The sequence below is a fragment of the Dipteris shenzhenensis genome, chromosome 9, assembly GCF_047967505.1.
Source record: "Dipteris shenzhenensis isolate YYH24624 ecotype China chromosome 9, Dip_SZ_1.0, whole genome shotgun sequence".
Classification (NCBI taxonomy): domain Eukaryota; kingdom Viridiplantae; phylum Streptophyta; class Polypodiopsida; order Gleicheniales; family Dipteridaceae; genus Dipteris; species Dipteris shenzhenensis.
In genome coordinates this window covers 9114554-9126689 of record NC_141604.1, presented here as the reverse complement: position 1 = coordinate 9126689, position 12136 = coordinate 9114554, and the positions used below count along the sequence as shown (strand labels likewise).

The 12136-nt window shown below is 40.1% G+C and overlaps 1 protein-coding gene across 1 annotated transcript; it reads left to right on the top strand.

Annotated features, from left to right (window-relative positions):
• The first annotated feature begins 621 nt into the window (after window positions 1-621).
• On the top strand, window positions 622-4553 carry LOC147898154 (F-box/kelch-repeat protein At1g67480-like). The gene is made up of 3 exons (XM_087379919.1): window positions 622-769; window positions 1543-2427; window positions 3835-4553. Exons 2-3 carry the CDS (start codon window positions 1895-1897, stop codon window positions 4460-4462), a joined length of 1161 nt encoding a protein of 386 aa, XP_087236045.1. The 5' UTR covers window positions 622-769; window positions 1543-1894; the 3' UTR covers window positions 4463-4553.
• Window positions 4554-12136: the final 7583 nt, after the last annotated feature.

Below are 12136 nucleotides of genomic sequence, written 5' to 3'. Positions count from 1 at the left end.
ATCATGAAACCGGGGGCTTGTGTGAGTGCAATTGTAATTTGTGTAGTGTGATGTGCGCTCGAAAGATTGTTGGGAGGTGGGTGGGTGAAGGGTCCCATGGAAGGGATGGCCTTAGTCTTTCACCTCTCTAAACTCATCCACTGGATTGTGTGATGGGCAAAGCAATATGAATGGAGAGAAAGCTGAGGCAGGATTCACACATCTGGACGCTGGGGCTAGGAAATAGTGTTCGAGTGTCGATGAATTTTATGCATGACTAGACATTGGAGCCCATTTGATTGGATCAACATGAGATGGGGCCCTCAAACTCTCACTTTTCGACGTGGGATGGATCCAATGATGGTGTGCGAGTGACAGTTGAAGTCCGATCTACGGTCTGAGTGTTTGGGCAAGTGAGAGTAGTGCCTAACAAAAAGAGTTGGGTATGAATGAGGACGAGGGCAACAAAGGAGGGGACCCGGTGAAACGCCCTCAACAAAAAAGGTGCATCTTGAAAGTCGCTACTCACATGATCAATTGCATCATCATCATCATCATATCATCATAATACACAAGCTCACACACACTATATGTGAAAGAAACATTCATTCAATCTACTCTCTTAATTCAAAAATCCTTGTTTTGCCTTTCCTCCTGCCTTCTTCTTCCTCCCCTTCCAAGCCCATTTTGCACCATGGCTTCTCCAATTGCCTGCCTTCCCCCCCTCCTTGCTCTCCTCAACCTCAACCCTGTCTAATCCTCCTCCACACCAACGCTTCCTTTTTTTCTGGTAAGCAGAATGCCGCTTCCTCCAGTTTTGGCTCCTTACCAACACTACGCACTCTCCCAGATCGCTTCCTTTTTGTTTTATGGTCATCCTGCTTGCGTTTTTCAGTAGCGTCCTTAGCTTCTTTTCCAGCATAGCTTGCGGTGTGCTTCTTGTCGTCCAATAAAAATTACGGAGGATCGTTCCTCTGCTTGGATGCTTTCTGCCGTTTCCTGAAGCGCCTTTCTTGCTTTCGTCCACCTTACCTCGTCGTGTCGCTTCAAATCTCCATCACAGGCACTAGTCTTAGGCTTTTCGCCTTGGAGGAGAGTTTTCTTGCTGTGTTTCTTTATTCTTTCTTGAACGATGTTGGCCCTTTTCTCGTTTTTCCACATTATGAAGTCATTTCTAGGACGTATCTTTTGTTGCAAGGCCAGAGTCATTCAGAGATGAAAGATCTGGAGCATTTCCGTAGTTTTGTCCTAGAAGTAACGTATACGAGTCTTCCAGGAAGAGAGGATTTCGTGTCCATTTTAGACAATGTCTTGGTAACGCCGCTAGTTTGGATGGTGTGCCGGACTTTGCATTATTCTTCCGTTGATCTCACGTGCCTGCCTGATCGATGAGATTTGCAAAGAGTCGGTTACTTTGTGCTTCGTACGGAACAAAATTCTTGTTTTCATTGGTTAAGTCAGTCGTCACGTATTGGTTTTTGTGGACCTCTCCAAATTAAATTTTAAGATAGCAACTTTACTTTTTCTCCCGTTACCTTTCTGATTTGATCTGGGTTGTTGCAGTCCAGCTGATTCACATTCAACGGTCAATAAGCTTATGGCTGCTATCGATAGACATAATTTATTGGGACTGGTTGCAAAATGCTATATCATAAAACCAAGCTTCTTATTCAGGCACGAATACCATAAACTGTTCTTATCAGAGATAGTCCAGCATGATAAGGAGCATTCTTATCATTTTTGGTATGGTCGTTTGCCATGCTTGTAACACTTCCGAACTGGAGATGGGAAAGCAGCTGTCTAAAGGCATAGAGCGATGCACATGATGTAAGCTTTTTGCAATTCATGATTGTGACTCATCCTTCAGAGGATTACGCCTTAACAAAAGCTGCAGTGGTTGTATGGATATTGTTTCATGGCGTCACAGATTGAGTGCAGTGGAAATTGCTCGAGAAAGAGCCACGAAGTTCTAGGATTCAATGAAAGGCATTTTGCTGGCCATTTGCCGAATGCCAGTGAGAGGAAACCACTCGTCATATTTGAAGAGCCTCATGGATCACTGATACCAGGGCTGCCTGATGATGTGGCGAAATCATGTCTGGCATTAGTTCCAAGATTGGATCTTCCTGCAATGGGCTGTGTTGCGAAAGCATGGAAGGCATTGCTACAAAGCAAAGAATTTCATTCGATTAGAAAGGACTTTGGCACACTGGAAGAGTGGCTTTATGCTTTGACATTTTCTCAAGAACACCAGAAAATGTGCTGGCAGGTTTTTACGCCTATTTGCAATGAATGGAAAGATCTCCCACCCATGCCAGGGCCATTAAAATCTGGATGTGGGTTTGTTGTGATTGATGGGAAGCTTCTGGTTATAGGAGGTCTAGCAGAAAAAGATGCGAGATCAACGGCTGTAGCAGATGTGCGACTTTATGATTCTGCTCTGAACCGGTTCTCTCTCTCTCTCTCTCTCTCTCTCTCTCTCTCTCTCTCTTATACACACATGCACACTGAGACCACACCTCTCATGCACACACGTACTCTCATATTTGTCTTCCTTGGATATATGCTCTCAAAGAGGCTCTGAATCCCTCCACTGGGGGGATCAAAAGGTGATGTTTTGTGACTGTAGTGTTGAAAGAGTCGCTATTTTAGAACAAAATAGGAGCAAATATGCAGGGATTGTGAACAATTAAAGAATCCATGTACTTATTAGGATAAATGTGCTCAAATTTGTGAAGAAGCATGTCTAAAGTGAGATATACTAGTCACTACTGTTTGATCAGCCTTCGCCTTCAGTGCTAGCATTTGTCATGGTTGAGTCTGCCCTTCACCTCCAGAGTGTTGACAGAAACTCTGTACGTAGACTTTTGTTTAAATGGGGTCCAGGTTTTCAACGTTGTGACTTTCATGAGATGGAAACTGCACTATTTGTTGTGTTTTCAGAGGATGAGTTTGGGCATGTTCCTTTCTGATTTGTCATTCTCTCTCTGCATTTCGTTCTTTGAATTTCTAGCTTGATGATCAAGAGTGAACTGTGAATCTCAGACTCTAGGGAGGAAAGCTTGTTTTCGAACATAATGTGCCTCATGGTGATGAACTGCTAGCCTCAATGGCCCTGTGTACAGGTAGTTTTGGATCTTTCAAAACCATGGTTGGTTTTTCTTGGGTTTGCTTGAGGGCTTTAAACGGCATTTTCTTAGTATTCTCTCTTTTTGCCTTCCCTGCATTCAGGGTGACTGTCTCTATCAGGCAGATAATGGTGCATGGAAAATCTTCATGTTTTTTGCATTCTATCATGCTGGGTATATTGTGCCGGGAGCATGTGTGACATTGAGTCTGGCATGTAAATTTTCTGTCATTTAGCATCTCTCTCTGTAATTCTTGGCATATTTTGTCAAAATTTGCCGAAGTTGTATGACTAGAAGGGGACTGCTTACCTATGATTTGCCTCTGCATGTATGAGGTCTCTGCCGATATTTTGCATGGAGCTTATGTCAAGGTAGGCATCAGAATTTTGTTGGTCAGCATTGATGAAAATGTATGTCTTATAAATGGTAGTGTTAGAAAGACATTGTAAGGACTGCATCTCTGATTAAATGTGCAAGCCATTACTTGGATTTGTGCATACATATGTGATTACTGACTAGGACACATGTCTATGGACTTGATCTGCACCTGCTTCTTGGGCACTAAGGATGAAAATAGGATGGCATAGCATGCAAGCTTTTTATAGTTAAGTTCAAGCTTTGAAGCTTTGTCACTTAACTGGTATCATGTATTTTGTTTTAAATCATATTTCAAAGTTTGGGAATGTTGTTTATTGACTCACCTTAATTCCTTTTGGTTGATGCTCAGATGGAGTATAGTTGCAAGCATGCATACTCCAAGGTATGAGTTTGCTTGTGCTGTTCTAGAAGGCCTTGTATACGTTGTTGGGGGACATGGAACAGGAGGTAAAAACCTCTCAAGTGTAGAAGTATATGACCCTCAAAAAGATGACTGGACAAATATTCCAAGCCTGAAGCGAGCAAGGTGGGGATGTATTGGATGTGGCCTCGAAGGAAAACTCTTTGTGATGGGGGGGCGTTCAAGCTTCACAATTGGGCACTCTCGATGTGTAGATGTATATGATCCTGTAACAGGGCAATGGGAGGAAACAAAGAATGGCTGTATGATGATACTAACCCATGCGATTGTGGACAAAGAACTGTTCTGTATTGAATGGAAAAATGACAGGAAGCTTGCAGTTTACAATGCTGCTGCAAACTCATGGACAAAAGTGGCACTGCCACTTGCAGGAAGCTTGAGTGTGGATTTCTGTTTGGCAAATCTCAATGGCAAGGTATTACTGTTTCCCACGAAAACTGAAGCACCATGTGATACTTTCCTCTATGATCCCCATGCTTTAGGGGGTGCTGAATGGCAAACTGCAGCAATTAGACCTGTGGGTAGTTGTGTCTGCTGTGCAACAATAGCAGCTTGACACTTTCAAAGAAGGAATGGCAATAAGATTACAAAAAAGGAATGTATTCTTGAACGTTGTGAGTAGCAATGTGTGTCGTGAGCAATTACATCCGCTGATATCTTGTGAAATATTGTTTTTATTAAGTTAAAACAGCAAGATATGATACTCTGTGCTGACACCATTCTTAGACTCGTCAATTTAGTTAGCAATACAAACAATGTTGGATCACGTAGGAATGCAGGATCCTTATCAACATAATGTATTCGAGTTAGTTTTGATTGAATCTATTAACTATTGAATTAGCATGCCTTAACATAAAGCAGAGGTAGCATATGACAAACAAAGCATGGATGAAAAATGACAATCGACACAGGACAGAGGGCTGAAGAAAAACCCTCTTTCCTCCTGTTGGAGTTAACGTATTTCCTAGGAAGCAAATAAAAGGATACACAATCCTAGAGGAACAAGTAGGCATGAGATGGCTAGGAGCCTTGCCCTTGGTAAACATAAAGTCTATCTAAAAAAAAGATAGGAGACCTTATCAACATCTCTTCCCTCTAATGAGAAGCTCAGGCTGCTTCAAGGAGTCCAATTAACTTCACAAACCTTCATTATGTCATCAATGGAGTAGCTATCTGCGAGAAGTCTTTCACAAACTTTTGTTGCCTTCGACTATGCATGATTGTTCGATATTTTATGAATTTATATGGAAAGCAAGAGCAATCAAATCCAACATTCTTGAGAAGACCCTAGTTGAGATGAGGAGAAAAAGTAGCTCATGACTACAATAATAAGACACTAATTTGGATATGCAAAGGTGGTTATGATGTGCCATGATAGGTATTCAAAGAATAGTAGGACATCAATTCCTACTTGAAGGTCCTACTCAATGTCCAAAGGATTATAATTTTCTCAAGAAATCTAGAAGCCTTTATGATTGTGAAAACACACATGGATAATTGGTGCCATCCCCAACAAATCCTAATAGGTAGAATTGAAAATAGGATGATACAAGCAATTTTAATACATGGGAGGTGATATTCATAGAGGACTAAAAAAGAGCCCATTGAAATGGCTAGATAAGATGAAATTCATACTTAGAGAGACAATCTAGATCGTTCATTCTATGAAGACAAGCATCATCCTATTATGTTATATGGGAGTTCACGTAGTTCTTTTACACGGGTACTATGTTCATCCAATTCTATCACATGAGAACTAAATTCATCAAGTTTGTTTACACAAGAGCTAAGATCCTCTAGTACCGACTATTCTAAGGATTGATCGTAGCTCTTGGATCAGATTCTAAGGATTGATCATAGCTCTTGGATCAGCGGAGAATTGTTGCCTCTGAGCAAACAAGACTCTGATATCTAGAATATCTCCCTGACCAAATAAAAAGTCTTTGATATCTAGAATCTCTCCAGCACTAAAACTCATCACCGAGCAGAATGTTTCACGCTAATTAGAAGTAGCTTGAAGCATCATCCATGCTAGCTCTTTCCCCTACTTGATCCTGACCATCGCCTTCTTCCCCCTACTTGCAAGTGCAGGTCTATATCTCTAGGCCTCATTACACTCATGGCTTCCGGCTCAACTGTTCTGATATTTTGGGGTTATTACACCGGGGAGACCTTGCTTGTCATGGCAACTCCTTTTCTGATAGTGTCGACCACTATCCTTATTCTTGTAGGTACGCTTCTCTTTCTGGGTACTGTAGGCCTCCCTGCAGCCGGGGTTGCTATTGTGGCAACAATATCAGAAATCATGGTGGTCATGAACGCGCAGAAATTGTTGCACCACCATTGCCGAAAGTTGAGCAGGTTTTGGATTTGATATCTTGTTGTCCCGAACCTTGCATGCGGACCGAGGTGACCGATGCTTCAATTTCATTGTAGTCTCTCTTTGAGTCTTGTCGTTGCTAATTGCTTTGGCCTTACGTAAGAACTTTTGATAATCCGGGGAGACCATGAGTAGATTTTTGATATCTAGCTAGTTTATCAGCTGAAAGAGTAACAACCTGTATCACGGTCTCGCTCTCCAATTTTTATGGTTGAATAATATTTCGTACATCTCTCTTCTAGTCTGTTTTTGTGGAAGAGGCAATTACATCCTAAGAGTCAGTACTGTGCCCAGGGTCTTCAATTCCTATTTAAACCACTGGCATCATATGTCTTACCCGTAAGAATTTTCGTTGCTTTTCTTAAGCAAGGATTTATTCTTTATGGAGGGAGGCGAGACGAGTATACACGTCCTCTTGTCCTCTGTACTTGCAATAGGAGCACGTGGAAACGAGGTGCCATTTGAATCTAGGTTTGACAAATCTCCGTGGATGTTTGTGAAATTTTGAAAGTAGATTCTTTGAATTTCCAAGCATGCTACTCTCTCCTTTATCGATTCGGCAAAACGCTATTTGTTGAATGCAAAATCCTATTTGCAAACCAAAGTGCTATGTGTAAAGTACTATCTATAGAATGCAATGTGCAATGTACTCAATGTAACATGCAATCTACCGAAGGAAGGGCATGTTCCTTGGTCTTATAATTTTTTGAGAGGAAATGTGCCAACTCTCCCCCCACGTAAATGTGTGGTTTTATGATGTTTGCAAAGTGCTATGCACCAAATATAAAGTGCTATGTGAAAGGAAGTGTGCTAAGCACAACGTGCAATGCACCCAAGGAAGAGCACTTTCCTTGGCCTTATAATTTTTGGAGAGAAAGCGTGCCAACTCTCCCCCCACACAAATGTGTGGTTCTGTGATAAGTGCAAAGTGTTATGTACCATATGTGAAATACAACACGCAATCTCCCTAAAGAAGGGCACGTTCCTTGGTCTTATAATTTTTGGAGAGGAAGCATGCCAACTCTCCCCCCACACCAATATGTGACTATGTGATAAGTACGAAGTGCTATGTGGTAAATATAAAGTGGTATATGTTCGAATGCAATGTGCAATGTGCTAAATGCAACATGCAATATACCCAAGAAAGGGCTATTGACAATTTTAAAGATCCTTCATGTATCCGATATTTCATTACTTTCTTTATGCAACTCTCCTCTCTCAACAATGCTGCTTGCCCAGAGCTAGTTAGCCTCGTAGACCTTTTAGGCTATTCCTAAGTAGCTCTTGCCATATCAAGTTTTGGATTAGATTGCAATTTCTATCTTCTCCAACAGCTTCTTGTCTAGAAAGGTAGCATTTTCACATATATGTTGAGTACTCTTGCATCATGTCTACATATAGCAACCTCAAAACCTTGAGGCATTCACTAAGCTAGACAACTCCACCTATGGTACTTTAAAGGATTGTGGATCGGGACTATGTTCTACAAGAAAAATGGGATAATATACATGGGTCTACTCTTAGAGGGTGAATGCATGGTTAGATGGCGCAAAGAGCAGTGTCTCCCGGATAAGAAGTGCTTAGTGCTAGAAAGTAGTCCAATATCACCTAGCATTGTCTGGGACAACAAGTGCTTGGAAAGTAGTCCAATATTACTTAGTATAAGCACTTATTAGTAGTTACAACATGGGTCTACTCTTAGAGGGTGAATGCATGGTTAGATGGCCCAAAGAGCAGTGTCTCCTAGACAACAAGTGTTTAGTGCTCGAAAGTAGTCCAATATCACCTAGCATTATCTCGGACAACAAGTGCTTAGAAAGTAGTCCAATATTACTTACTATAAGAACTTATTAGTAGTTACAATTATAGATGGTTCCTAACGACAGGCCAGCGCCTCCTTAGTTTTTGAATTTATCTCCTCTCTCTCTCTCTCTCTCTCTCACGTCCAAGAAATTCCTTTTGGGGCCTAAACCTTATGTACACACACAATGCAAGATGTTATTAGAAGCAAGGCATGCTTTGAGGGTTACAAAGGGTAGATCCGTCTATGCAATGTTTTGGTTTGTGGAAGGTGTACGCCATCACAGTCCACTAGAGGCCGGTCATGCATTAATAATGTCTTTATTCTACAAAATGTGCAGTTGGTTCTCACAATGCCATAGCCATCATAAGAAATTACGAAATCTCGAGTAGAAAAGAGCAAAAGGGAGAAGGAGAGGAATCTTATCAGTGTGGGTTGTAATGCCATGAGAAAAAGGAAGATTGCAAATGATGTTGTCGAATATTTCAAATAGGTTGGCTACTGTTTTCCAAGGATCATACTTGTAGGAAGGAACATTTTTCACCTTCTCCTAAATTATCCACAAGTGAAGGACCTTCACAAAAATTGTGAGTGAGAAGGATTCCAAAACCCAGTCAACACACATTTCTAGTCTTTGTAATTCACTACAAATAATTAAGGTTCCAAAATCTCCAAAGCAGAAATGAAGGTGAAATTAATGTTCCTACAGCCTCAAGGTTATTGGATGTCCATAACAAGAATTTATATACAGTTAGCGGTCATTTTGTAAAATGAGGAGGAAAACAATTGCCTTTGTAGTCGTGCACAAGGTAGCAATGAAATCATGTGATTAGCACAAATTTGTGAGATATTGCCATTGTATTTTGGACTAAGAAAATTCGTGTTTCACCTAACAAAAAGGATGTATGTAGGTTGCAAATTGATATGGTGTCATAAGAGAACATCCCATACATCTTCTGGATGTGTCTCACGTATCGTTAGCCTCTAGACCTTATTTTTTACCAATTATATCGTTATTGTACTATGACATACAATTAGTTTGCATCAATGTTCTCAGTTAGAACCAGATTACTCTAAGCTGACAGGGTTATAATCATAAGTACTATATCATTGCTAGCAGCTAGCGCTGCTTTAATCTGGGCTATAGTCATAAGGTACTATACCATTGCTAGCAGTTGGCACTGCTTTAATCTGGGCAAGCATTATTATAGTACCAGTTGGCAGTATAGTAATGCTATCCTATTATCTAGAATTGCTATACAATTAGCTAGTACTAGTACACTATGAAAGACTACTAGACCATCAGAAAGCAGTGATGCATTTACTATTTTGCATAGATACATTTGCATAGATACACTACAAAATGGATGTGCTAAGTGGTAGTAGACTTTGCTTCATAGTAGTTACTATCACTATAGAATTTTTATGTACAAGTTGGTAGTACTACACCATGAAATAATGTTGGTAGTACTACACCATGTACAAGTTGGTAGTACTACACCATGAAATAATGTAGCAGTTAGCACTACTATACCTTAGAGCTACTATCTACTAGTAGTTGAAACTAATGTACCATGAAACTACACTGCTATGTAGTGGTACTCACCTCTGTAACCAAAACTGCTCTTTAGCAAATAATATAGCTGAGATCAAGTAGCAGTTAGTAGTAGATTACAAATAGCAGATAGTAGGTAGCAGGCAAATTGCATTGCTACATACTACTATGTATATAATAGCAGTACTATGACTAAGCACGAGCTTTGTATCAGCTAGAATTGGTATGTATCAATTACGAATGCTATAGGATAGGATAGCATAGCATTGCTATGTATAAGCTATGAATGCTATAGGGTGGCATAGCATTACTGTGATACTAGCACATGCATAGTGGATTAGTAGTTAGGCCTGACGGGTAGCACTTAGCATGGCCCTTCAATACTATTAGTTAACATAGAAATACAAGAAACTAGCACTGCCAATTTATCAATTCGATCTACAACACTAGCAATTACCACAGTTAGTGATTTTGATTATGACTGCTTTCCTGAAACTTGCTTGAAATTGCAAAAGAAATAGTGCTCATTTGGCCTTTCGATAATGCAGGTGGAGCTAGATTTAAGGTCTAGCTTAATGTTTCCAGATGCACAAATTGCTCGGTGTTTGTTTGAACTCTTGAAATCATTCTTTGTTAAGAAAGTGAAAGACAAAGTTACGTGTTGTTGCATCTATCATGTGGAGATGATGTTCTATAAAGATGCAATATTGTATTCACTCTAAAAAATTTGGATTTTATAGAAAGTCTTGCTATTTGTTTTAGTGAAGGTCAATCAAGTGGATGTGGGGCTCATAAGCACACATACAGTGGTGTTACCATCATGTGGGAGGCTATTCTTTGCCCAAACCAGTCGATAGGATTTTCCATGATTTGAAGTGCCTTAAACGGGATTGTCATAAGTGTGGCACCAAAACAAAGAATGAAAGATAAAGTTACGTGTTGTTGCATCTATCATGTGGAGATAATGTTCTATAAAGATGCAATATTGTATTCACTCTAAAAATTTTGGATTTCATAGAAAGTCTTGCTATTTGTTTTAGTGAATCAATCAAATGGATGTGGGGCCCATAAGCACACATACAGTGGTGTCACCATCATGTGGGAGCCTATTCTTTGTCCCAAACCAATTGATAGGATTTTCCATGATTTGAAGTGCCTTAAATGGGATTGTTATAAGTGTGGCACCAAAAATAAAAAGAGATGTGTCTTGTGAGTCAAAACACCAAAACACGTGTTGTGATCATTTGGTTAAAGTTAAGTTTTTTGAAAATGTAGATGCACGTTACACAATGGGAAGAAGAAAACTAGCAAGGTATTGACATGCAAGGGCATTGAAGTGTCCAATTTGCTAGAAACATGGAAGAAGTATCTTGAAAATTTTATCCTGTTGTCCACATCTTTTGCTCACATGCTGTTTCACGCTCATCTAAAACTTAGGCACCTAGTCTTTAGAGATTTTAGCATAATGCCAATGGATAGATTGCAGCTTGTTCATCTTACACAACACGTGCATTCATTGTAAAGCCTTCTTGGCTATTTTTTTGGCATATTGTGCACATTTTTTAAAGCATTGTAGACCTTTAAGGCTATTCCTAGGTAACTCTTGCCATATGAAGTCTTGGATTAGATTGCGATTTCTATCTTCACTAGTGGGTTCTATAGAGTCTAGAAAGGTTGCATTTTCATAAATATGTTGACTACTCATGCATCATGTTTACATCTAGCAATGTCATAACCTTGAGGCATCTACTAAGCTAGACAACTCCACCTTTGGTACTTGCATCATGTCTACACGGGTCTGCTCTGTCTACATGGGTCTATTAGGACAAAATGGCACTAACGCCATAATTAATCAAAATAGGATTTGATCTTGTGTGTCATACAAAGGCCATGATTGTTTACAATCTAATCATGATAGGCTAAAAAATTGGCAAGATTGACGTTGCCAGAGACTCAAAATGGCACCAAGGCCAGAATGAACAAAACGGCTTTGAAACAATAAATGTTGATGAAGAGGATCCATGAGCCAACTACAATCTCTAGCGTAATAAAGCGAAATTGGTCGACTGTGTGCTTAATGCATGAGTCATTCTAGGATGAAAGTACCACGAATGGGCTGAAATCCAAGGAGCTATCGTAACCCCCTTAATGAAGGTCCTTCTTGAGCCCTCTCAGCATTGTGAATTCTTCTCAAAACACTTGATTGGTCTTATCCACTGGCTATGGAGTTTTGCTAAACTCTCTTGACATCATGGCCTCCTTGAACACCTTCAAACATCTCTCTTTAATGAGGTGGGAGTGCTACTCTTTACTCTATGTTCTCTATCTTCTACTAATGCTCTTTTTGAGAAGTGGCATGCTAAAGTTGGGTCAAATATATGGAAATTTGACGTAGATGGTAAGCCAATGCTCCCAATATGACAACCAAAGGCCATAAATACATACGCATATATGCACGTCCGTCCACACACACACACACATTTTGTCATGCCAA